The 26,307-nt window shown below is 40.2% G+C and overlaps 2 protein-coding genes and 2 long non-coding RNA genes across 4 annotated transcripts; 2 read left to right on the top strand and 2 right to left on the bottom strand.

Moving 5' to 3' along the window:
• Positions 1-830: 830 nt before the first annotated feature.
• On the top strand, positions 831-1,975 carry LOC134219698 (uncharacterized). The gene is made up of 3 exons (XR_009981641.1): positions 831-1,408; positions 1,476-1,735; positions 1,837-1,975. It is a non-coding gene; the product is annotated as an uncharacterized LOC134219698 (long non-coding RNA).
• Positions 1,976-14,761: 12,786 nt separating this feature from the next.
• On the bottom strand, positions 14,762-17,748 carry LOC134227933 (uncharacterized). Its single transcript, XR_009983794.1, has 5 exons — positions 17,646-17,748; positions 16,729-16,851; positions 15,815-16,462; positions 15,471-15,749; positions 14,762-15,380 (listed from the first exon to the last, which is right to left on the bottom strand). It is a non-coding gene; the product is annotated as an uncharacterized LOC134227933 (long non-coding RNA).
• A 4,527-nt stretch (positions 17,749-22,275) lies between these two features.
• Positions 22,276-24,754, top strand: LOC134227064 (flap endonuclease GEN). The gene is made up of 3 exons (XM_062708295.1): positions 22,276-22,559; positions 22,620-23,562; positions 23,622-24,754. Exons 1-3 carry the CDS (start codon positions 22,402-22,404, stop codon positions 24,729-24,731), a joined length of 2,211 nt encoding a protein of 736 aa, XP_062564279.1. The 5' UTR covers positions 22,276-22,401; the 3' UTR covers positions 24,732-24,754.
• A 108-nt stretch (positions 24,755-24,862) lies between these two features.
• Positions 24,863-26,092, bottom strand: LOC134227065 (SRR1-like protein). Its single transcript, XM_062708296.1, has 2 exons — positions 25,917-26,092; positions 24,863-25,809 (listed from the first exon to the last, which is right to left on the bottom strand). The coding sequence occupies exons 1-2, from the start codon at positions 26,075-26,077 to the stop codon at positions 25,053-25,055; spliced, it is 918 nt and encodes a 305-aa protein (XP_062564280.1). The 5' UTR covers positions 26,078-26,092; the 3' UTR covers positions 24,863-25,052.
• Positions 26,093-26,307: the final 215 nt, after the last annotated feature.

Genomic DNA, 26,307 nt, shown 5'->3' on the forward strand with positions numbered 1-26,307 from the left:
ATGGTTCTCAGTCCGCACTAATTGCTTCCGAATCCAGCTTCGATGGAACGAAATACAGCTGGCAATCCGGACACTAACCACCTCCCGGTAATCACTATTTACCTTTTCCAACGTTCTCAGCTGCATTAACCACTCACTGCAGCACAGTCTAACGAGTGGAACAAATTTGCTCCCGCCGAACGACAAGCACAAAGGGTAGCGTCCGCGGGCAAACTTTCACACTGTTTTTAGCGAAATCTACCGTTTTCTCCACTATCACTGGGCCAATAACCTGTGGGAAGTTATCACTGAGGCTTCCCACGGTACACAGCGGAACCGACACAACTCCCGGCGGGGTATTTCGGACGCGTAAAGTGGACGAGAAAACACAAGCGATTCGCTCTCCGCGGTGGTCGTTTATTTACTTCTATTTACATTCAACATACAATAGACAACAACATATTCACAGGGCTGGTAAGGGATTATAAACATCGTACACATAACATTAGACTTGTCCAACATTCAACAGAATATTCCTGCCATACGATGGTGATCCTAAAAATACTTGTTATTTGGCAACACTATACAGTGGTGAGAACATCGTAAAATTACTTTTTTCTGGCAACTCTGCTTCTTGTTTATTTACAATTCAAAATGTCAAAAATGAAAAAGCGGCTTATTATTATTAGTGCTGTCCAATGAGCAGCTCGAAGTAGCTCGAAGTTGTTCCCGTCCTGCTCGTTCTTTTTTGTCAACAAACGGGCATGAGCGTGACAGGAACAACTTCGAGCTACTTCGAGCTGCTCATTGGACAGCATTATTATTTGTCGTAGGAAATCGGAAGTGTCGGGACTCGGGATTCCGAGAACTTTCTTGATTATTCATTGCCATCTAACCGGATCTAGGAACCATCTGTCGCGTAAGCAAAACAATGTTGTGAGTAAACTGGATAAACTGATAGGCTTGCATATCTAGTCCAGCACTCGTCCAGCACCATCATAAATCGCCTCGGCCGTATGTAGATGCCATTATTCAAGTGAAGTCTGACCAACGGAATCGAAACCGGATGGAAAACCAGGATGCAATTGGAATCGATTGGGGCACGAAGACATTTCCTATTGAAAAAGAAGGAAAGTGATCAAGCGATTGGTGCGAAAGGTTTTGTTTTGGAAAAGAAAACTCGGAGGAAGAAAAATGTTTAAGCTAATGTTGGTCGTGCTATACTACTATGAAGACAGATCAATCAGCTGGGCAATACCGCAGAGAAAGGTTTTTCGGCAATCGTCAGCAATATCAAAAGCCTCTACCTACTTCGTTTTTGAATTTTTGCCTTGCTCCCTGCTGGCAGTTCCGGATGAGTAGCATCATCAAACGATTGTTGCAATTTGGGACACTGGCGCGGTAAACAACCACTTTCGACGCAAAATTAGTAAGTAATTCATTCATTCAATAAAATACTGAACTATTTTCATAAAGTTCTATTTTTTCTATTGCAGAATTGTGCGACCGATTGGCTCTCATTGGGGCCGCCTCGGGAATTGTACATCAGCAAATGGAAGCACTCAATAAACCCGGAACGTTCGATGACGGCTGGTATGAGGGAACCGAACCAAATCCATCGTGAAGCGGCTGCACTGCAGAGTAATTCCAAGGATAAGCGCGACCGGAAGGGTTAAAATTCGTTGCCAGGACCGTTTTTGGGATCCGGTGGTGATTGGTGTCGTTGATCATTTCCAATCCAGGATAAAATACAACGGTGAGTCTTTGAAACTTCCAGCTTCCAAAATGTCATCCGAATTTCCTTCCTTTTCCGAAGCTTGCTGGGAATTCTTTCTTAATTTGATCAACATATTGCAGAATGCGAATGCTGACAGGATTCATGGAGAAGCCGACTATTCGTGGAAGGAAGGCACCAGACACCAGAAGTCGCGAGCTCAGCGTCGTTGACCTAGACCTCTACGGATCGATTCGTTCACGGTTCCATAAGATACAAGACGTAAGAACTAATAGCATAAAGCAACGAAAGAAGAGTATCAACACTCAACAGAAACGGTTCAACTAGGAAGTGATTGACTACCAGCCGTGTATGAGACAAAGCATAGTGTGAACCTGCTAGCTACTTCACTTTAAAGGTGGACCAAAACACAGAACTTAGTTCTTTGGTTGCCCCATTGTTTGGTTTGTCTCCGCAGGACACGAGTGTGGAGGACTTGGAGCTAGGAACGTGTGCGTCTCGTTGCTGTAATAATTAATTACCAGACAACAAACGTACGAGCCAACAGCAGCAACAGCAAAGACACGGTGAGAAGCCACCCAAGTGCAACAAAGATTTCACCCAATCTTGCAATCTACAATCGCACTACCGCCAGAATCGCGGTGTCAACGCGAAACTTACTTCTAGTTGTTTTTTTAGCTACAGATGTGACAGCAGACCACTGCCAGCAATTCTGAGTCCAATTATTCATCTCCTCAGTAGCTATCATCGTCGTCCGTGGCAATGCGGGAAATGCAGATGCTAATTCCCAAACCGTTCCAGTGTTCTGTTACGACAAACCATTATTTGATATGGAACTGCTACTCATTCACGAAGAAACCCACGTCTCGGAAGCACCGTTCGAGTGTTGCTTCGGTACCACGATGTTTACAGAACTGTCCCAATCTCAGTTCTCACGTCAATGTACACGAGGCAACTTGAGTGCTTAACCATCGCAGGCCCGTCACCTGATACAACAGTAAACTGCAGGGATTCGAGTGTTTGTAAATGGTCCGGTCAGGCGTAAAATGGTATCTTTTTATTCTAAATCTATTCTGAAACAATAGTTGCAGAAAAATGTTGTCTGTAACATATTAGGAAGCAGGGCCATTTGGGCTGCATCCCGATTTTTGTCCTCAGTTTTTTTTTTCTCGGTTGTATTCGCAGTTCTTTATGGGTTTTTACAGTAGAGCAACAGAGAGGAGGAGAATTTCGCCATCGCCAATGCTGCTACATTCGTTCTGATGCACTCGTGGCGTAGTTTAGCGCATGCAATGCCACATCAGTACTAGCTCAGGAAGCACGGAATCGTCTTTCGTTGTTCGTGTTTGCCGTAACAATTATGGGTGTTCAGCACATCGCACGGTGGACAGTCGGTGTCCGAATGACAGTTGTGCAGAATGGGGTGGAAACAGCTGTGTCGTCGAGAACTCGAAGGGGCACAGAGCAGTTGTATTGTGTTTTCCCTTCATACAGTGGCATTTGTGCTCTAAAGCATCTTCACATTAAATACAGGTTCTGTTGCGGTATTTTTGCGGACAGATATTGATACCGCCACTTAAAGCTCTTTCACAAGTGGTATTGCAAAGGATCTCATTTTTCAACGGCATATCATCGGTTTGGTGTAACGACCGCATCCACAGCTTCTCTGAATTATCGCCTGACCTGAAGAAGGTCCCGGATTGCAGCGCTGAGTGCACGAATGTTCACAATGCTCTTCTAAGCGACGACATAGAAGCTCTCTGCACGAATGGATCACATCGTTCCGATTTTATTGGGAGTAATGGCTGTTGGAAATACCTAGAAATAGGTATAAAACATATTATCTATCTAGATTCTTGTATTTCTACATATGGGTTTCCAATCACTTACAAGATCAATAGTCAAACCGGTCATCTCGACGGTACCAAAAGAAAGACCAATAATAGCGGTGCTTTTCCATATCGTGGGTTCCGTTCCGATTGTTGCTTTCTGTATTTCCATGTCAGTAGATATGGAATCGCTTTAGATCCTCGCAATTTTGATTTTCCTTGCGCCCCCACCGATGAATGCACTGCTTGTTAAATCACTCCGGACAATGAATTCTCGCGCAAAACCGATGAAACTATAACCGAAGAACACCTGAAACCCAGGACTATAGACCGAAACAAACAAATCGTCTGGATTATCTAGCGAAAACAAACAGAATCGCCCACGTTTTTTGAATGAAAGTCCGCAAAATTTCGAAAACAGATCGTTCGTAAATGTCTCGTAAATAAACAAAAAAAAAAACAAAAAAATTCACCACATGCATGCACAATATTATTGGGGAAAAAGGGGTACTGCGGGATTTGTGGGGAGAAAAATAAATGGGGAATAAAGGGTGAAATAGTGAAAAAATAGGTTTTGATTGTTTTTCAATAGTTGCGGGCTCCAAAAAATAGTAGTTTCTTGAGCAAAGTATCTCCAAAAAAATAAAGGAATCATTTGAGCAAATAATAATTTTTCACGGGAAAGGTCTATTCCAAATGAATAGCCTTAACTGCAAGACACACGAATATACAGATGTATGCCTTTACTCGAACGGTCTTACGCAGAACAACCTTTATATTCCGTGTATAGTAGAAAATCGAAAATTTGTTTTCAATAAAATGAAATATCTGCAGTTATCAGACGTCGCAACTCATTTCTGATTAGTGCGCATGATAGTACATCCATGCGTGCATGATGCGCAATACTAATGAAATATTTCAAATTGTCGCGACTCGCCGCGCAGCGCGAGTGCTCAATCGCGCGGTCCGGTTTGGTGGCGGCCCGACAATATACACCGGTCCCGCGAAGTCTACACCGGTTCGAGAGAATGGAATGGACGGAACAACACGAGCCTCGGGCAATCGGCCCATCATGGGTTGAAGACAGCGAGGGCGATTTCGAAAACATCTCAATACGAATGGTTGATTTGGCGTTTATCAACCAAAATCGTTGTCGCAACAACGACATTAATCCGGACGGTCCAAGATGTACATTTTCTAGATGCATATCGCGGATGAGGAGCTCACAAACTGGGCTCTTATTAGGTAGTAATAATTGGTGGCGAGCATCGTACACTAATAAAAATCCACACATTTTTATTGGCAAAAATCTAAAGAAATTTACAAATAAATGTTATGTGTGCGTTAATAACCACCCGCTATGGGAGAATCCACATAAAGGTTATTAGTTAATAACGATTATATGTGTTTCCACATATATGCTATGCGAATTCACATAGCCGTTATGTGGGAAATGCTATAGTCAAAATTTATGTGTGCCACACATAATGGATATGATTGAATTTTTGTCAGTGTAGGGTAAGCGAGCATTATCGAGTCTACCTCCTACTCTCAACAGGCCATCCACCACTACTGGATCTAACGCAGCGAAGCGACGACTAGGTTTTCCCGCGGAGATCAAACTGATTTCATCGGCCATTTCAAGGCGCTGGACCAATCCAACTATAGTTATCATCGACTTACGTAATTCGGAGACTGTCAAGCCTTTGTTTGATACACGATCATTACGATTCGATCGGCAGTTCGTTGCAAAGCGTAAAACGTATCCCACAATTCTTTGTAGTTTTCGAAACGATCCGAAGGCCTCGAGGAATGTAACGTCTTGTGGATCAATGGTGGTGGATATAACTGGCATAGTGAAAACGGTTTCAGGTAACTCAATTTCTGGAGGTAGTTCAATGTTAACCATTTCATATTGCAGGGTTTTCAAAAACGACGGACCATTCCACCACAGCATGTTGTTTACAAGAATCTGAGGTAATTGTCCGCGGGACACAACATCAGCTGGGTTCTCTTCGGAGCGGACATAAAACCAGTTGTGGTAGTTATTTCCGTCACAAGGTTACGGACAAAGACTTCGAGCTGACTGGGAGATTTCTTTAATCATGCCAAAACAATTTGGCTGTCGGACCATAGACAGACGCGATAGATTTCAATTTTCAGCGAAGCAATACGTTTGGGAATCAACCTTGATAACAACAAAGCCGCACACAATTCCATTTTTGGGATCGTCAAGGGTTTTAGGGGAGCAATTCTTGACTTATACTACAAAGCAGTGAAACCTTAACATCTGTACCGGAAACTGCTCTCAGGTAAACAACAGCTCCGTAAGCACGATTCGAAGCGTCAGCAAATCCGTGTATTTCATAGAATTCGATGTTTGGTAATCCAACGAAGCGTGGTATTTTGATAGAATCCACAAATTTTAAAGACTCTCTGAACGTAATCCAAGCCTGCAGAATGTCACCTTCCAAAGCATCATCCCATCCCACTCCATCCTTCCACAAAAGTTGCATTATCTCCTTGGCCAAAATTATCACCGGAGCAACTAATCCCAACAGGTCAAACAATCGTGCTATTTCGGAGAGAACGATGCGCTTAGTTGGCCTCGCCAATGGTTGGAAGTTCAATCGTTCAATTGACAATGAAAACGAAAATTATCTTCTGCAGGATCCCACAGTAGGCCTAGGCTCTTGATAACCTTATTGATGTCAGAGTTTTCGAATTCCAAATATTTCTCACGGTCGGTTTCGGGAACGGTTTCAAGAATGGCTGTATCATTCGCACACCATTTATGGACTGGAAATCCACCGGAATTCAACAGACTTGTCAAATCAGAAACAAGTTGCATGGCTTGCTCAATCGTATCAGCTCCTGATACCACATCATCTACATAGACGTCCTCTTCTACCACCAAAGACGCTGTTGGAAAACGCTGGTACTCATCGCGGGCTAACTGCAACAATGTTCGAGTGGCCAAGAAAGGGGCGCTGGATGTCCCATAGGTGACAGTTGTTAGTTCTAATATTTGAAGCGGATCAGAAGGATTTTCTCTCCTGAATATGCGCTGGAGGCCGGAGTGAACTTCATCGACACGGATTCTCCTGTACATTTTTGAAATGTCAGCCGTGATCGCAAAACGATACTTCAGAAATCTAAGGACAATGGCAAAAATATCATCTTGAATAGTAGGACCAGTCATCAAGACTTCGTTCAGCGAAGGACCAGATGTTCTTGCTGAGGCATCGAAAACAACCCTCAGACGGGTAGTGGAACTGCTTGGTTTCAATACTGCGTGATGGGGTAAATAATGGACCAACTTCTCTGGTGTATCATCGGACTCTGATACAATTTTACAATGAGACAGTATCTTATACAGTCGGGATTCGCTGGTTGGGATCTTAATACTTGGGTCACTTTTTAGTTGGGCCTCCGCTGGTTGGGCCATGACCCAACTAAAAAGCAACCGTACGTCAAAATTCAATGTAAACACGGAAAACGGGATTGGGCGTCACTGGACATCATTTGTGATGTTCAAGTCGAAATACACGTGTTCAAATGACTGTCAGTTGGCCCAACTAAAAAACCGAATTCGTTAGTTGGGCCGAGGTCGTGACCCAACCAGTGAATCGCGACTGTACTCATTAATGAAATCAACTTAAGCCATCTGAAGCATCGCAGATCTCACATTTCGCGTCACTGTTGGCTACGGGTGCAGCCACAGCGAACGACTTCATCGGCGTGGGCTTCGAGGTTGGTTTCTGGCTGGATTCCTTGGTTGACGATTTTGGACGACTGGCTTCACAACGCTCCAATAGTGAGCAGCGCTCCTTCAAAAACTTAACGGTGTCTTCATACGTCGGTATCTCCTTATGGGGAATGGTGGCTTCCCACTGCTTCCTGGTCTCGGGGTCAAAGGCATCAGATAGGACAACGACGACAAATCTCTCGGAAGCTCCTTCCAGATCCTGTCCTAGCAGCTTCAAACCTTCAACGTGGCGGATTGTCTCGTTCAGTAGGCTTCTCATTTGTTTGGAACACTCTCAATGCATCCGCTTCAAGCTCAGCAGACCGTGGATGTGGGAGTCTACCGCCTTTCTTTCATCTTCATAAACGTCGAGCAGTAGATCCCAAGCATGTGCAAAATTACCTTCGCTGAGTGTTCTCGGGTCGATGATCTTGGAGGCAGAACCACTTGCTAGAGCTTTCTCAAGATGATGTAGCTTGATGGCGTCAGAATCCTTGGACCTTGACATTATATCCATAAACACTTGCTGGAATCTCGGCCACTTCTCCGGTTTCCCATCAAACGAGGGGATTGGGACCGGCAGCGGTTGCTGCTGCACGACTACTTGTGCATGTGGGACACCGGGCACGGTAGCGGGTACGACTGCGGGGGTAGGTGGCGGGGTAGCATCCTGGATTAATGCTTCCACTAGCATTGCGGTTTCGGTATGATGGGTCTCGAACTGCAGATACATTTCATCGTTGTCATCCAATTTCTCCGCTGGCAATAAAGCGGTGATTTGGTAGTGGAAACTCAAATATTCTTGGAAGTGAGCATCCAGATTTTTCGAATACACTTTCAGTTGGGACAATGTTAATTGAACAATGCCAGCTTTCGAAATTTCTTCGATGGTTTTCCGGATCCTTGTCACTTTGGCCTTCGCTTGGCTACGAAGATGTACGAGCGTCTTCAGCTCGCCCATTTTATCTGCAGCACACTTTAAAGGTGTATGCGTCAGCGACATTGATGTGAATAGAATTCACCATTTTTTCAGTCCAATCGTTCACACACACTACAACACTGTTCTTTCTTCTTACCCAAAAAGGGCACAAACACTACTGAGCTGTCTATACCGAAACTTGTTCGGACCTGTTTCAACAGGATTCACTTACAACTCGCGCGAACTGTACTTTCGCAACGCGATGGCGAGGAACACGGGAAACGGAATTGTCACGACGGTATTTTCGTTTCACTACCAGAGCCAAACAAACATCCTTCAACTGCCTTCAGGGAGGCCCGATGCTGCTATCCGGTTCGATTTCGGACCAAAATGTGCGGTGCGCAATGTGGGGGAACGGAAGGCGACAAATACTCAATCTCTTCTTCTTCGGGGGTGGACAATCAATTTGCATCTCTGGCTAACACTAACAGGCCAAGGAAAACAGGTTGTCCGTGTGCAAGTCAGTCCGGTGTCCACAACAGATTACCGGAAGGGTCTGAGAGTGGATCGGACTGATGGAACAAACACTGAATTCCTTTGTCAGTGCTCCAGGAACAATTGACGCCGTGCAAATAGCCTGTCCGTGTGCAGTCGAACCGGTGTCCAAAACTGACTACCACTGGAGGGATCAGGTAATGGATCGGAACGAGGGGACAGCACTATTTGACTAGATGAGCTCGGATGAGCAACCAACGATGGACTGTATCGGCAGATTGGAGCAGCAGCAGCGATCGGTGACGAATATGGGAGGAGGTAATGGTTCTCTTTCGGTGGCAGGAAAAAGACTCGGAAACGTTTAACTCCTTCTATTCTTCGTTTGAAATATACAAAAACAATGAATCGCTCTGCGCGACGTGCTTCTTTTTGCCTTTCTCGTACAACAAAGTTGTACCAGAAAGGCTTTCATTTCACTCCCAAAACGTACTTTTTATAGAGCGCTTGTAGACCCATAGTATTATATACCATTCGATTCAGCTCGACAAACTGAGCAAATGTCTGTCTGTCCGTGTGTGTGTCCGTGTGTGTGTGTGTGCGTATGTGTGTGCACATTGAAACATTAGCCAATTTTTCTAGTACTAAACCTGAATCGATTTTGCTACAACAAGTTGCATTCGATGGGGAATGTTTTCTTCTTGTTCACTATTGAGTTTCATAATGATAGCGCTTCTCAAAAAATAGTAAATATTCAAAGAGTTATGAGACATCATTATTTCGTAACAAATAAGCTATCGATTTTCTAGGTTATGTTCTCCCAAGACACAATTTATTCGAAACCGGCACACTGACAGCATAGAATACACAGCTTACACGGAAGAAAAAACTTCACAAAGAAACATAGAAACCCATTAATGAGTTAAAAAGTACCTATTTTAAGATTTCATGTATACACTGAAAATTCTCGTTTATTTTTTCAAAATGACCTAAGAAACATATTTTCATGAATGAATTTTAATATTGCGATCAACAGACCAATATGATAGCTTTTGATTGCAGTACACAAATTAATTCATGAATAAAAGGTGACATATGTTCTTTTTAAAAGTTAAGCGTCATTTCTGCCATTTCTTTCCCTATGGGCCGATGTGAGCAGTGAGAAGTGAAAAGTGAGACGTGAGAAGTGCGAAGTGAGGAGTGAAAAGTAAGAAGTAAGAAATGAAAATGAGAAATGAAAATCACCAGATGATCCGAAATGAAAACAAAAATGTTTTTCCAAATTTAATCTAGACTATCCTTTGAAAAGAGCTGAAATTTTTTGCTAATATTTTCAAATGGATATAATAGAAAAACGAAGCATCCCACAAAAATTGTTGTATGGGTGACCATCGCAAAATCAGTCAAACTTTCTAGTGAAAATATCGAAACAATCCAAATTGAGCCCTACACTGAAAAAATCAGTTTAAAAATTTTAAAGTCGATTTGCGAAAAACGCCCTTTTTAATTTAAATGAAATTTTGTCTCAAGATAGGTGATTATGTTCCCTACCAACCGTCCATACATCGCAAGCTGGGCACTCTTAAGGAAAAAAAGTTTTTCTAACAAAAACTTTTTCTTGTCGGAATTATTTTCAGTGTATTTTCATCTGAAATTAAACCAATGAAAGCCATCGTTATAGAACCCCAAGCAAATCTATTTTTATTATACATTGTCTAATTTAGTCACTAAATATAGTTTGTTTTTAAATTAAGAGTAATATTAAGAAGGGGTTTATATCTTCAAAAAAAATATTATATTCCATTATTAGCTTCTTTAGTTGCGACCAGTTACGACCAAAACATTGTACTCTGCCTGACTGTACAGGAATACTTAATATGAGTATATTATGTATACATATGTTAAATCCACCCCTTAAAGACACTTAAAAAATCAATTCCGTCAAGAAAAAGTTTTTGTTAGAATTTTTTTTTTTCCTTCAAAGTGCCCAGCTTGCGATGTATGGACGGTTGGTAGGGAACATAATCACCTATCTTGAGACAAAATTTCGTCCAAATCGAAAAGGGCGTTTTTTTGCAAATCGACTTTTAATTTTTTAAATCGTTTTTTTAGTGTAGGGTTCAATTTTGAGTTTTTCAATAAGTTTTATTAGAAAGTTTGACTGATTTTGCGATAGTCACCCATACAACACTTTTTTGTAGGAAGGGTCGTTTTTCGATTATATCCATTTGAAAAATCAGTAAAAACAAGTTTGACCCTTTTCAAAAGATAGTCTGAATCAAATTTGAATAAACTAAGTATGCACTTTTCTTTTAACTGCACTTCTTAAATATTGACCAATAAATTTACAAAAAGTCAACTTAAACAATCAGAACACTTGCAAGTTCCCAAAAAGTTCTATTTTGGCTTTACGCATTTTATTACATTTCCCGCATAACTTTTCAAAAGGACCTAAGTAAATTTTTTTCATGAATTCTCGCTTAACTTTTCAAAAGGACGTACACACTTAGAAATTTTTACAGTATACGGTAAATTTTTACCGAACTTTCAACAGCTGAACGTTCGGTAATCTGTACGGTAATGTAAACAACTACCGAACGTTCGGTACTTAATGTTTTTTGATTACCTGTCAAAAATTACCGTACAGTTCGGTAATGGAATTTTTGCTCTGACGTCCGAATTACCGTACTGTTCGGTAATTCGAGTAGCGTAGGTACCGAACCTGTTCGGTATGTTGTTCATATTGATCTCTAAAATTCGGTTTTTTTAATCATCGTTATGCACACTTTTTTATTTTCATTTATTTAGACGATCCCCACCGATGTGTATCCAAATGAGTGTCTAGTATAGGAACGAAATGCGTTCATATTTTATTTATGCACTTGTTCTCGCACCGGTTGTTTCTATCAAGGTTGTTGAAGTGCAATCATGCTTCGCACCGGTGGTGAATATCCGGTTGCTATTGAGGCAAACACGGAAATAAAGAAAATCAGGAAAAAAATATTATTTATTTTCAAATCTTTCAGAACGCGCTCCAACTTTTGTAATATAAATATGTGCGTAATGCATTTTGTGATTATCAGATTAAATAGACACACATCTGCTAGGTGGCGCTAGCTTATATGCAATAATTTAGTGAGGTGGATATCTCGAGATCTATAAGACTTAGAAAGATTTTGTCTTCTACAAAGTTGTTCGGGTAGCCATAACATTTATGATGGAGACTAGTTTAGTTTGGAATTCATACGCATAGCTGCGTTAGTGTATGAGAAATAACCGGTTAGGTTAAATATTTCTAAATCCGTTAGAGTTAGAAAGTGGCCATCTTCTACAAAGTTATCCGAATTATCTGTTAGGTTGGTTATTATGTAAGTTTTAAAAGGGTAGTCAAAGCCAGAAGTTTAGTTTGAAACCGCAATACTCGTTGGCGCTCAAGGGGTGTCTCACAGCTATCGATCGCAGTGAATATCAATCGAAATAAAGTCGATTTAAAGTAAAGTACTGTTTGATCAATATTGCAACACACCTTCTATGACATTGAACTGAAATTTTTGTCCAAGCAAGCGTGGATTTTCACGTTACCAATGACATCAAAAAGTTGTTTATTGATCCTTCAACAACAACAAAAAATGGGTGGATCTTCTGAATTCACAATTGTTCATTGCATATAAACTAATAATAGATTCCCTTCTTATTTCAGACATTATTGTAACTGGAATAACCAGTAATCAAATGCGGTCTTTCGAAGCTCATTGGTTCACCAGATTCGTATTAGTTACAAAGACTGTTAAAGCATGCACTAAAGGACAACACAATCCCATGCGAAGATGATTCACAATAAAACCCACTAAAGCTGGGGTGTTGGCGTTTCATAGGAGATTAAACTCTTGCAAATGAGTCACTTGCAAATGTGATATTATTTTATTGTCGGACCAGACTTTAATAAACACAGCACAAATTTTGTATTCGAGACTCAAGTTATTTAGAGGCTCTAACATTGGTGGAAACTCTTGTGTTGTTTTTCCATGTGCCAAATCGTCTTTATTCGAAGATACATCTTCATTTTTTGAGTTCTTCTTTAAAATTTGCTTACACAGCTTTGATACTAAATGAATGGCATATAACGTGTGACGTAGTTTTTGGATGCATCCACTAACAAGAAACTAGGACACATTCCTGCTACTGAAATCTGATTTAAACGACTGAAAATGTATAGGTATAATATGCCGCAAAATTCAATATTTTCTCTTTTTTGATGTACCTAGTTGATCTATGTTTCTTGAATAGGCAGCGATGGATACACAGCTTTTGCTAAGTTAAGCGATTAACAACGACTATTTTATGTATGTCTTTGTTCAAAATAAATGCTCTCTCGAAACACAAATTCGGGAAATCTAAAGAACTATTTATAAAGAGTAGGGAGCCATCAATACTAATTTATATAAAATATGCAATGTAGGTACTTCTCGTGTTTAACTTGGGTTAATTTTCTTGTAAGCATTATCTATAAATGAAACGTGTTTACTATAAAACTGTCAACGTTCGATTTGACAGATAATGACGTTACGTTGCTAAAATCAGCAATAGCACTTTTAATTGGTTTTGATTTACATCGAAATAAAGTCGCTTTGGTTACTTGGTTAATTTTCAGCAGATATATTCAATTTAATCTATGTGAGACACCCCTTGTTGGCGCTTGAGTTGAGTCGAATAGAGTCAAGTACGAGACACTGAAGATGGCCTTACTGTAGAAGTCGAAATAAGTATCTGTCAAAGGTACAACCAAGTGGTGGAATTAAATGGAATTGAACGAACTCGTCTTAGAGCATCATTATCGGTCGCGAGCATTTTAATCACCCGCACAGCGCTTTCATTTTAGTTTCGTCACTCGTTTCCGTATCGGTCACTATTTTCGGCTCTCAATTTGGTTGCTGTATTCCGTACCGGTGACGTTTGACAGTTGACAGTTCATCAAATAGCAGCGCTCTTATCGCGCTACCAAATTTGGTCACCTGTCAGTCGCGCTACTGTTATAGCAGCGCGTTTAGTAGCGACCGGTAAAGTGTCAAGTAATGATACTGCGCTGCCAAACGGCTTAAACTCACCACCGGTAATCTTGCTCTTATGGCAAGTAACTTTGTAGAATACGGCAATATTCTGAAAATTCCCGATTTTGAGATATTTAACCTATCAGTTTATTTCTTATACACTAGCGCCACCAAGTGGTTATGTCTTAATCTAAACCTGCGTTGTTCATAATGGTTTTGACCACCCGAACAACTTTGAAGAAGGCGGCAATATTCTAAAAATTACATATTTTAATATACCTGACCTATCAGGTTATTTCCAATACACTAGCGCCGCCAAGCGGTTGTATTATTAACTAAACATGCTTTCGTCATGATGGTTTTAATCATCCGAACAACTTCGTAGAAGACGGCAATATTCTTGAGATTTCAACTATCGAAATATCTAACCTTTTAGATTATTTCCAATTCACTAGCGCCGCCAAGCGGTTGTATTTCAAATTAAACTTGTTTTCGTCATGATGGTTTTAACCACCCGAAAAACTTTGTAGAAGACGCCAATATTCTAAAAATTCCAGATTTCGAGATATCTAACCTATCAGGTTATTTCATATGCACTAGCGCCGCCAATCAGTTGAAATCCAAACTAAACTGACCTCCATCACAATGGTTTTGATGATGAATAATCGAACAGTTTTTCAGAAGGCGGCACATTTTTTATTTATGCGTTACTCTACACTGAGCTTAATTACCATCTAGATTGTATGTGCATTGCACATAGATTTTTGCAATCAAGCTTTGCATATAACTTTTATTAATCATGCACATAAAATTTGAAAATTTGGGAGCTCTTCAATTTTATGTGCAATGCACTCATAAAATAAATGCGCATCTAATCTAATTCAATTTGCTTTTCCAATATAATCTAAATGCAGCTGCAAATATTATTCATGTGGCCTGCTTCATAAACCAAATGTACTTAGTTTAGTTTTTTGTATTATTTATAAAAGAGGTTAACAAAAACACAATGTATTTAAATAAAGGTTTTTAATTATAATTTTCTGTTAGCGGAATAAAATCATGATGTTTACAATCGATGGTACAATGAATTACTATGCAGCACAGTTTCTTTGGGTCGTACACTAATTACGTAAGCACTTAGAAGGAAGGAGGTCTGTCATTTTCTTACTTTGCATATAAACAAAGAATAATTTGTATGGGAAAAATCTTACAAGGGGAAGGGGGTTTCGAAAAACCCAGAAAAAATGCTTACGTAATTAATGGTCGACCCCTATATATATTGGTACTAGCGATGTTTTTCTTGGTGATCCGGAGAGTGGACAGTATAGTGCGGATGCGAGTAATTCTGCCAGGGTTGATCTGGCAACTTTTGCAAAGGAGGGAGTACCGTAGAGTTGTAGCAAACGCTGGCACGTTTCATCGGTGGCGATGATTTGCTTGATGGCAACTGCAGCAGACTGGCTGGAAGTGGCTTGGGGATTGGTTGCAGGTAGAACAGCTCCGGCACCTGATGATAAATGTCTTCCAGAATTTTCATTTTTCGTCAGCAATCGGCAGCATTCGCAGCAGCAACTTACTAGCCAGGACCACGGCGATAATTTATGGCTCCCACAGCAGCGAAACGGTTTTACTAGAAGAATCATTTCCAAATTATTCACCATCAGTACTATTACTGAAGCTTCGCGCTGTCGCCTGTCAAGCATTTTGCGTATTTACTTACCATGAACGAATAAGAATGGTCCATTTGCAGGTCAAAATTGATCATTTGTAAATATTTCCGCTCCAGGGTCTTCTTACTTGGGATCATCTTCAAAGGATGGAAACTTCTGATCTATCAGCTACCACGAAACCAAACAACGGTGATTGCCACCGTGTTGTGGCCCAAGCTCAGAAGTGTTTCAACTTTCGGCTTTTATGATGAAACGAGCACACTGCAATCCATCTCGCAGCCGATTCCATCACGGATAGATGGCTTATTCCGGCACTGGTGCAGGTACAACTGGAGAAATTGAAAAATAAAAACTCACTAGAAGATATTCTGAATATTAAACTAAATTAACTTACATTTTGCTGGCGGAACGGCGGAACCTTCCAACCACAAACATTCCACGACAAAAATGTCTATTAGAGTTCGCTATTAAGTTTTATGTGCAGGAATCGATAATTATCAACTATCAACCATTGCACATAAAATTCACTGGCAGTTCCAATGACATGTAAAAAGATTACCTTTATATTATATATAGATAGCTATTAAATATCCTTGTTGATTAATTCATTCTAAATGCTGCACATGAAATCGTGATAACTCCTGTCGAATCGTTTTCATATGATTTGCGCACATAGAATATAACGGTGATTTAATTTCAGTGTATATTTCCGTGTGATGGTTTGGCAACGGTTGGAGCGGGTCGCCAAATTTGCCAACTCGCTATTCACCGAAGGTTGCGTTTACATTTCCCAAACCCGTTTACCAACGACCGGTGCGAGCTCGCGTCATGATAGAGGTTGCTATTTTGGCTTTATTTACGCACTGGTGGGGATCGTCTTAAGCATTTTATTTAAATTCAACTTTAGAAACAATCAAAAACCAAAATCCAATTTTGGAAAAGTCACACGTGTACGATTTTCATTCTCGTTGAGTGCCATATACAGCTCGATATACAGCACAAAAAGCAGCATCGAACGCAGCGCAGTGAAGTCGTCTTGTACCTACAAATATATATGTAAAATAATTAAAAAAAAAGAAATATTTGGATTAGTTATACAGTCAGGGCTCTGCAAAATCACACCAACCACCAACTAATTACAATTTTGCAAACAAAGTATTATAAGTCAGTCAAAAATGCAATGGTCTGTTTTCGTCAAGCCTTTGTCATATTTGCATTCTAAAAGTTGCTGATTTATTTATTTTGCTTACAGGCAGAAATGTTTTCTTGCGAAAACTTATGGAATTGTTTATTCCTTCAGCAATTTACCTGTTTCGTCGCCACACTTCAGGTTCCTGCAAGATTCCGGTCACTAAAAACGCGCACATTTTCACACAAGCGAATCGCAAATGATTTTTTCTCGGATTTTTCATTTTGAAAATGGCTATCAATCTGACAGATCATTTTAGTTTACCGAAGTTCGGTACATTCAATTGAATTTCACAGTTTGTTCGGTAGTTTTTTCACCATATACGGTGAAAATTTGTTTTTACCGTACGATTTGTATTGTTTCTACCGAATATTGTAAAAAATGACAGATCGTTCAAAACAATTTACAAAAATACGGTAAAATAAATCATGTTTACCGAAAAATCTGTAATTTCTTAGGTTTACCGAACTATTTCGTCAATTTCTTTACCGAACAGAAAAATTGAATTTAAGTGTGTAAGTAACATTTTTTTTCATGAATTAATTTGAATACTGCAATCAATATTGTGATTCTCGAGATATTATAGCATTTTGCTCATTCACCTCTGCCTCGCTTAGTTGTGCGCCGCTAAGGTATTGTGTCATATTATGGTACTTTACTCAATTTAAGTGTAGAATATTACATCACAAATTAAACATAATTGCACTACTAATATCCACTTAAACAATATCCCGAACGCAACACAGGCGAAAGAAAAGCAAAAAACTACTAAACCTCGAACAATTTCACTTAAAAATATCTTTTCGTAAAGGGACGACAATATGCTACATACCTTACAAGCGAATGTGGAAAAGCTTACCGAAAGCTCACATCTATTTGACATTGGTTTATTTACTTTTTGCATGGCGCACAACTCGGCACATGGGACCCGGCGCGTAACTGGTGAGCCAGTATGCTAATTTTAGAAAAGAATCGCAATAGCTTTCATGTTGTTCTGTTGATTGCAGTACTCAAATTAATTCATGAAAAATGTTACTTAGGTCCTTTTGATAAATTATGCGAGATATATAGTACAGCAGAAAGTCCATTGCTGATAAACGTTCATTTCGAACAATACACCGCAGATTGCTGGGTAATTTTTTTTGACATATACTCTGTCTCGCTCAAACCAACAGCGAATAATCTAGCGACTACTTTAACGAACTATTTAAGGAACAGCTACTTTAACCGACCGTGTCCATTTAGCAAGTACGGTGTTGAACATAATCTGGAGATTAAAATAACACTTAATAAAGTTTAAAAAAAACGAACAGTGGGTAATGTCTGTGACATAACCGCTAAGTGGACGTAGGACTTGACTTGACCATGCCTTTAAGATACATAATATGTCCAAATTTCTCACATCAACTATTTTGGATAAATAATCGGCGTTGCATACCATTCGTTGGCAAAATCTTCTCATCAAACCGACACAGAAATCAAATCTACCTCGAACAAGAATCATCAAAAACAATTCAGGAAGTATCTGTCCGGTCACGGAATATTAGCCTCGACAGTGGCAACCTTCCCACTGAAGGACTTCCTGAAATAAGCCACAAGTTGGCCCAGCAGGGGATGTAGGGCCTCCTAATCCGTGCGATAGCGACTGAAGGAGAACATTATTTTTAACTCTTATGGCCTTGAACAAGACTGTTTGCTTCGGCTTAGTCCAAAAAGTAAGAAAACGATCTTTTCAAATAACCGCGAATTTCTAGTGGTGGTATAAAAAAGACTGAATGCTCTGCGAGCGAATGCACTTTTCTTTTATACCTTATTTTGAATCTTCTCTGCTTCCCAATTGGTGGGCCAATCAGCCAGTTTCTTTTATCCCGCTTCTTTGTCAGCCAAAGCGTCATCATCATCAACGCGTTCGAGAAGGGCTTCTTCTTTTTTACGCTTGTTGCTCGCTGCTGGCGTCTATTTCCTAACGGGACTTTTCGCTTGATACAGGCCAATAAGCCGGGCAAGCGAGCTTAGAATTGCAGTTCAGGTGAGAAGTACGTGTTCTTTTCTGAGACAACATTGTTAGTAGTAGATGGAAGGAAACACTCGGACATGGGATTTCGAGTGATAAGATTTAGAATTGGTCATGGGACGATCATTCAGTCACGTTCGCTTTGTGTGCGGTCAGTATCAAACAATGTTTATCTAGATATTTCTTGATCAATGCCAAAAAATCCAACATTTGATGAAAAATCGATTGATATTTTATTTATGTTTGAGCTGTTATCGGTGTTTTTTTTATTCCAAATATCCAAATATTATGTGAGAGATTTGGACATCTTAGGTTTTTTAGGCATGGTCAAGCGAAGTCCTTCGTCCACTTCGCGGTTAAATCAGAAAAATTATCCACTGTTAGTTTTGACGCTATTTATGAAAATCACGCATAAAATTTTATCTCTAGAATATTGGATTTGGCACCCAAGTACAATTTCTATCCCGAAGGGTATTGAAAGCTTTGATATTGGTCTCTATTATTGGCTCTCTGAAGAACCGTTTGTGTTTTGGACATACATGATGCATCATGTGGCTTTTCTTCAGCCTGTCTCGGCTCATCACCGATGGCGGCCGGTCTCGGCTCGACTCTGCTGCTGCTGCCGGTATCTGCTCAGCATTGCTGCTTTGTCGGGTCTGTAGGGTGGACTGCTGCTGTACTGGCTAGGTTTCGGCTGATGATGGTGGCTTCGATGGTGTCGAGCCGAAAAAGCGGACGGTGCAGACTTCATTCCCTGCTAAAAGATGTGAGTGCTGTTCAATCGATGGTGCGGTTGCTTCGCTTGTCCCGGTCAGAATGAAAGGAAAAATCGCGTTGCGCTATTTTATGGCTTCTCGGCAGACCCAGCGGCTGCTCATTCGCTGGTGTCTGCACCAATGAGAACGTGGTAATGGAATAATGCAAGAATTATGCGGTACCCATATTTATAGGTTCCCTTGATCTCAATGTTTTCCATTGAAAACAGTTTCATGCCTATTGAAACAAGTTTTCGGGTATTATCAAGCATGGACATGAAAGGCATACTTGAAATCTGTCGATTGAGGGCTTACCGCAGAGATTCGTCCATTGAGAAGAACGCTATTAACGTTTAAAATCTTTCAACACAGCGTAACGCGGTCGATTTGAATTTTTTTGAATGACACCCGGTATAGTAACGAGAGACGTAAGTCCTACGTCAAAACTTAGCAAGTAACCGCACAATATTGAGTAAAACAAATTAAGGGTGTAGCATTTCTGCATGCGGTGAATAAATTTCGCACCGTGTATATAACTGACAGCATGAATGTTTGTGTTGCTTCTTTCGTGCTTTATTGATGATGCTAACCTCTCAAGCAAAGTTTTCCAAAGCTTCAAATGTGGAACACGAAAACTAATGGACGAACACACACGCGCTAGAGACCCGAAGCCGATGACTTCAGCCGCTCGCCTCAACACAGCTGTAAAAGTTTCGTCGTTGGAAATAAAAATCGCATACCTACGTACATGCTATCTCGTGCGCTCGTTACGTTTGCTGCCATTTTGTTTCATGCTTTGGAAGGAAAGAAGAGGCGTGTCATTAAGGCTAACTGCTTTTTGGTTTGGGTGGTTTGGTTGGTTTGGGTGGAATGATGGTGTAGTTTGGGCATATGGGTGATTTGAACCTCGATTTGAACATAACTTTCGTTTTCATACACCTCCTTATTTCCATATTATGCGGCTTTTTTTTCATTCATATTTATGTGAATTGTTGGTTTCATTTTCCCAAATGTACTTGTTCAATTATTACACAAAGGGATGCAAAATCAATGTATGACATACAACTATGTAGTATTATTGAACTTTAATATTACATTGGTGAAAAAACACTACGTGGGAATCAGGAAAGTTGGAAACATATCGAATTTTAATCCATATGTATTTTTCAAAACGGAAAACACGCCGTTGCGCTAATCATTGTATTTACTATCGCTAATCATTGTACTACCGCACGATCGCATATTTGTAACATATGCATTTTTTCCTTTCTCGTACAACAAAGTTGTACCGAACGGCTATATGATTGCTAAAAAAACTTGATAAAAGGCCCGGAGACCCATAGTGTTATATACCGATCGACTCAGCTCGACAAACTGAGGTGACGTCTGTTTTTTTTGTGTATGTGTGTGTGTATGTGTACAAATTTTGTAGGCACACTTTTTAGAACTTAGAATTATCCGATTTACTCGCAACAAGTTGCATTCGACGGGGAATTGTTTGCTATTGGAAATGGGCCCGATCATTGCTTTTCGGAATTATTGAAAAAACATTGTTTTTCCCCAAAGGTCCCCCTTGAAAATTCAAAGAACAATTTTTTGAATGGTGGCAAGGCAAAATATTAAAAATGATCGAAAAAATGTGATCTATTCCCCAAAGAGCTTTTTTGACCTTTCTAATGTGATTTTTTCAATATATTTTATAATGCACGAGAAAGGCATCATCACTGCTAGGTGGATTAATCTGGGTTTTTATACACATATTTTCTGTGATGCAACAGCTTATTTGCGTGACTTAGCTCCTCCCATATTCGAAGGAACAACAAACAAAAATAACAAAAAGGAACATTGTGTTTGGTTGGGAGGAGGCTACTGTGATCGTGCAGTAATGACCGTTGTCATGATTGAATGATTGAGGGATTGGGGAAGGAAGGAAGGGATTACATTTTGATTCACAAACAAATGGACTTAATACTATGAATAACATATCGATGGGAAAGGATATTAAAATTAAGAATAATAAAAAATAATCATTCGTTTGTAAACGAACACCCCCGCTCATAAGAATGGCTGGTGCTACCCAGCAAGACCAACAAAACATCTATCAAAAATGATTCAACATCTGTCAAAAGTAATCTTGCTCTGCGAGCAGGGTTATTTGAAAATTATCAAACTATAGCTATAGCCAATACCTCGTAGTGTTCCAATGTAACAGTATCAATGCCACCCAATTCATCCGAAGTTATCCACATTTTCAACACATATATGTCTGCTGAAAATCGTCGGTGGGTATTCTTAAATTAACCCTTGGAATGGTAGTTTCGACCGCAACATTTGTTTGCGTGTAGGTGAACTGAAGTAAGCGTGTATAATAAATACAATATTTCTATTCGAAATTTTATTTTCTAATATTAAACTTAAAACTCAATGTTACACTGAAAAAAACTTTGTAGTAGAAATTACAATTTTGTGGTAAAATTAAGAACAGTACCGACGTTTTTCAACTGAAGGGACAAATCGCTTAATTTTACCATAAATGTAGTAAATTTGATTGATATTATTTTCAATTTCACCACAAAAATTTTTATTTAGCATAGACTCAAACAAAATAGTTGATTTTACTATACAATTTTACTATGTTTTCAGTAAGAATAACCATGTAAGCGGTTGAATATACTATTTTTATAGTAAGATAGACCATATTTTAGTTATTTTAAGACGATTGGCACTTCGGTTGAAAAACGTCGGTACTGTTCTCAATATTACCCTCGAAATGGTAGTTTCTACTATAAAATTTTTCTCAGTGTAACATCAAAGCGCCAATTGAAAATACGACCTTTTCAAAAAGCATACAATGAATAACGCCTGATCAGCGTCGGTAAAGAAGGCTTATTTGTTTTGAATGAGGAAGCGCATTGTTTGCATTGCATTGTTCGTTATTTACAAAAAATTTGCCGAACTGAAAATATTTTCACTGTTATTACTATTTAAAATGCAAAATAAATATACGCACAAATTATAACATCATGGGCATCAAAGACCTGTGGAATTTGCTTATGCCGCACAGCGAAAAGAAACCTTTATTTCACTTGAACGGCCAAGCGGTCGCAATCGACCTTTCAGGCTGGGTGTGCGAAAGCTTGAACGTCGTGGATTATTTCGTTCATCCGCGGTTTTATTTGAGGTAGGTGCATTTTTACAACAACGAAAAACAAAGTTTCTAATCCTACATATATTTATATAGGAATTTATTCTTCCGTACTTACTATTTGTTGCAAACAGGCATCATTCCAGTATTTGTGCTGGAAGGTTCAGCCCCGCCTCTGAAATATGGAGTCATTATCAAACGAAATCAAATGCAGTTCCGGGGGGCGCGGCCAAGAAAAACGGCCAACTGTGACAAAACGGGTGCAACGCAAAAGACAAGCGCGGTTGAACCAAGGGCACCTACGGAGCAGAAGCGTAACCGTTTCCATCACGTTCTGAAGCAATGCGAAGAACTATTGAGCTCGATGGGCTTGGTTTGTGTTCAGGCGCCGGGAGAAGCGGAAGCCCTGTGCGCTTATTTAAATCACGACGGGTTGGTCTATGGGGTGATCAGTCAGGATTCTGACTGCTTCGCCTATGGTGCCGTTCGAGTGTTTCGGAACTTTTGCGCTTCGCAGACTGGTGGAGGCTCAGCGGATTTCTACGACATGGTTAAAATCCGGCAAGTGATGGATGTGGGTCAGGAAAAGATAGTGGCAATGGGTATACTGTCCGGTTGTGACTACAGTCCAGCCGGAGTACCGGGTGTGGGTAAAGAAATGATTAACCGATTTTTGAGTAATTATCACAGTAGCGAGATTTTGGGCAGGATTCGATCATGGCGCAGTACAGCAGATCGTCTGACCGAGCTTGAAGTGAAGGTTGAGGACAAAAATGTCTGCTCAGATTGTGGACATCGTGGAAAAACATTCGTACATCGCCGGTCAGGTTGCCAGGATTGCAGAACGAAGTCCGGCTGCGATGAATTTCGTTGGAAAAATCAGCGGTCGAACATCAAGGCTGAGTTGGATATCAAAAGAAAAGCTTTACAAGACCCTGATTTCCCGCCAGAGGCAATTATTTGTGAGTTCATGGAACGCAGATGTGAACTACCCACGTTGGATTTAGAGTGGAGGCAGCCAAACCTCGTGAAGTTTATTGTAGGTAGTTAAAGCCTTTACAAACTAATGCATGATCTCATTAAAGTTTTATTTTACAGCGTAGCATTGCGAACCTTCTTCAGTGGGATGAAATCTACAGTTTTCTCAAATTGTATCCTCTTTTTACTCGGTGGCAGTTGCTAACTCTTAAAAAAGACCCATCCCGTAGCATCAACGTTAGACTGGAGCCGGATTACATCAAGAAAAAGCGTGCACCAAAAGGCGTTGCCAGCTACGAAATTGTTTGGAAAGACGAAGGATCAGTTTTCTCCGGATTGATCCCGGTCAATCAACTTCAATTGTACCTGAATGAGCCGGGAAACACCAAAGAGTCTTTGTGGAGTACCATTGAGCCCCAAGATTTAGTGTCCGCGGTGTACCCTGAGCTTGTAGAAGCGTTTTTGGCCTCAAAGTCTAAACCGAAGAAAAAAGCGAAGAAATCGCCCAAGAAGAAAGCGGATGCGAAAACTATCAAAAAAACAAAACAGAGACGGTTGGAAGATCTTATTAATATCGTGACTGGTGACGATGATCTGCAGCAGGAAGAATTGGAAGATGTCCTCATGGGCGAACCATTGGATAAACCACCACGGTCTGATAACACACAAATGAATCAGAATGAACATGCTAACATGTCTGTGGATTCCAATTCGGATTCTTTCTACTGGGATCTAATTGCAAATGGTTCGGCGTGGGATGATGAATATTTGGATATCTCGCAAGTTGTAGAAAGCGTTTGTCATCCTGACTATGGCCGTGTCAAACCATTCCCGGGGGCAAAAGAAGAAGAGGAAGACAGACGAATAGAGCAGTTGTTGGCAAAGGCTCGTGCTATGAAGCAATTGCTATCGATGAGTGTTCAGCCAGATGAACCAGTCTTCGACGAGGAAACCGATAAGCCAAATATCGTTCAGCACAGGCTACTCTTGAAGCAGGACCTTCTCAACGAAGAACCAGATTTGGCCAACCAATCTTTGCTGAACAGATCAGCGAAGCCTCGAAAACGTAAGAGTTTCTTTTTCGAATCTATTGACGTGCCGCCACCGGAGCTGCAGGATGGTTACAACGAAATGGACATGTTTGAGTGTTCCATTGCGCTTAAGGACCAATTTGTGATGCCAATTCCGGACGAACTAAATCAAACGATTGTCTACGATTTGGATTTTTGAATGTAAGTAATGTTTAATCAAAATCTACAGATGTACAGTGTTTTTTGATGACGTCCACCTTCCTTGACTTATTTCGGATCATGCGGAAGTTTGAAACCCACCATATCAGCCGTCTCACGGATGCTTCTCTCACCACGGCCGCTATAAGCTTCGCTTAGTTCCTTGTGCTGGCGGACGCTGCGTAGATAGCAAAGATAAGCTTGTGCAGCGAACTGCATTTCTTCTTTGGCTCGGCAATGTTGCTGCTCGGTCGTTTCAAACTTTTTATACTGCGAAACTATATATTTAGCAGCCAACGAGCCCTTGCGATTTTCTTCAGGGCTAATGGCTTTCAATTCGGTGAGAAGCTTCTTCAATGTTCTGCTCGTTGCCTTTGTTGTTGCCATTATCGCTTATTATAAGACCTTTCTGGATGTTTCTTGTGATCAGTTCAAGATCTTCGTCGGTGTACTGAGGCTCTTCAATTAAATTCCAAAATTTAGTCGGCTTTTCTCGAGCAACAGAGTTATCAAAATAGTGAAAAGAAGTGTCGTTGAAAATGTCTTTGTGCCTGAAGGTGTTGTCGAATGGAATTTCCCGACAGAAATCCTCAACTTCTAGAATAAAATGGCCGGTTTTCTGCAGCAATCTTTTTGGACAGTTTTCAACAATTCCTGCAAAACTATTTCCTATCAGAAACACGTTCTTCAACAATTGACTATTCCAGTTCTTCCAGAGTAGATTGTTACTGATTTGCTTCGGACAGTGCGGCAAATAGAACAAGGTTGCCACGTCGGCCGAATATTTTCCTTCGTAATTCTCCCGCGAAACCACACCTCCAAGTTTTTCTAGAATAACAATCGTCTGTTCGCAAAAAACCGGATCAAAATATTCTATCGTTCCGTCAAAGCTTAGTTTTTCCTGCAAGCATCGAATAAATGCCAGTTGATGGCGCGAAATCGGACACTCCGTGACTTTTCCTAGTCCAAGACAAACGATTCTTTCAAGTTTTACCGTACCGAGCACAGGAAGCACCTTTCCGACCGTATTTTTTAAATATTCTGAACTTTTCAAATCATATTGCGTCTCGTTGAAGCACCTGGAATTGGAATCGTTTATGTAATCTTTCTGACAGTTTCTGGCCGCAGACAAAGTTTGTATTGTGATCATGTTAATAAATTGCGTTATAAATAAATAGTATCTTACCTTAAGAAAAGGTCCACATCGATTGGGCTTTTATCGTCACGATCTGGTTGGAAGTCGGCTGGTTTTGTAGTACGTTTTACAGAATTTCTGGGTTTTCGTTTATTTTTAGTTACTAAAACAAATCCATCAGACCTCTGATCAGTGGCTAACTGTTTTGACATTTTGCGTGCATTGGCGCTTGATGTGTATTTATTTCAAGCATATTTTTTCATAACGACGTATGTAACAATTATGATAATTCGAGAAATCCTTTGCAGAAAGTTGGCAAAACTTTTTCTAAAACTGTTTTAAAGCTAAATCTTTTTTCAATATTTTTTTCCGCTGGCATGCATCAATACATGGCACTTAATAAGCGTGCTTCACGTCATAGCTCTGTGAAATACGATAAATT

Source organism: Armigeres subalbatus, chromosome 3 (genome assembly GCF_024139115.2).
Source record: "Armigeres subalbatus isolate Guangzhou_Male chromosome 3, GZ_Asu_2, whole genome shotgun sequence".
NCBI classification, from domain to species: Eukaryota; Metazoa; Arthropoda; class Insecta; order Diptera; family Culicidae; genus Armigeres; species Armigeres subalbatus.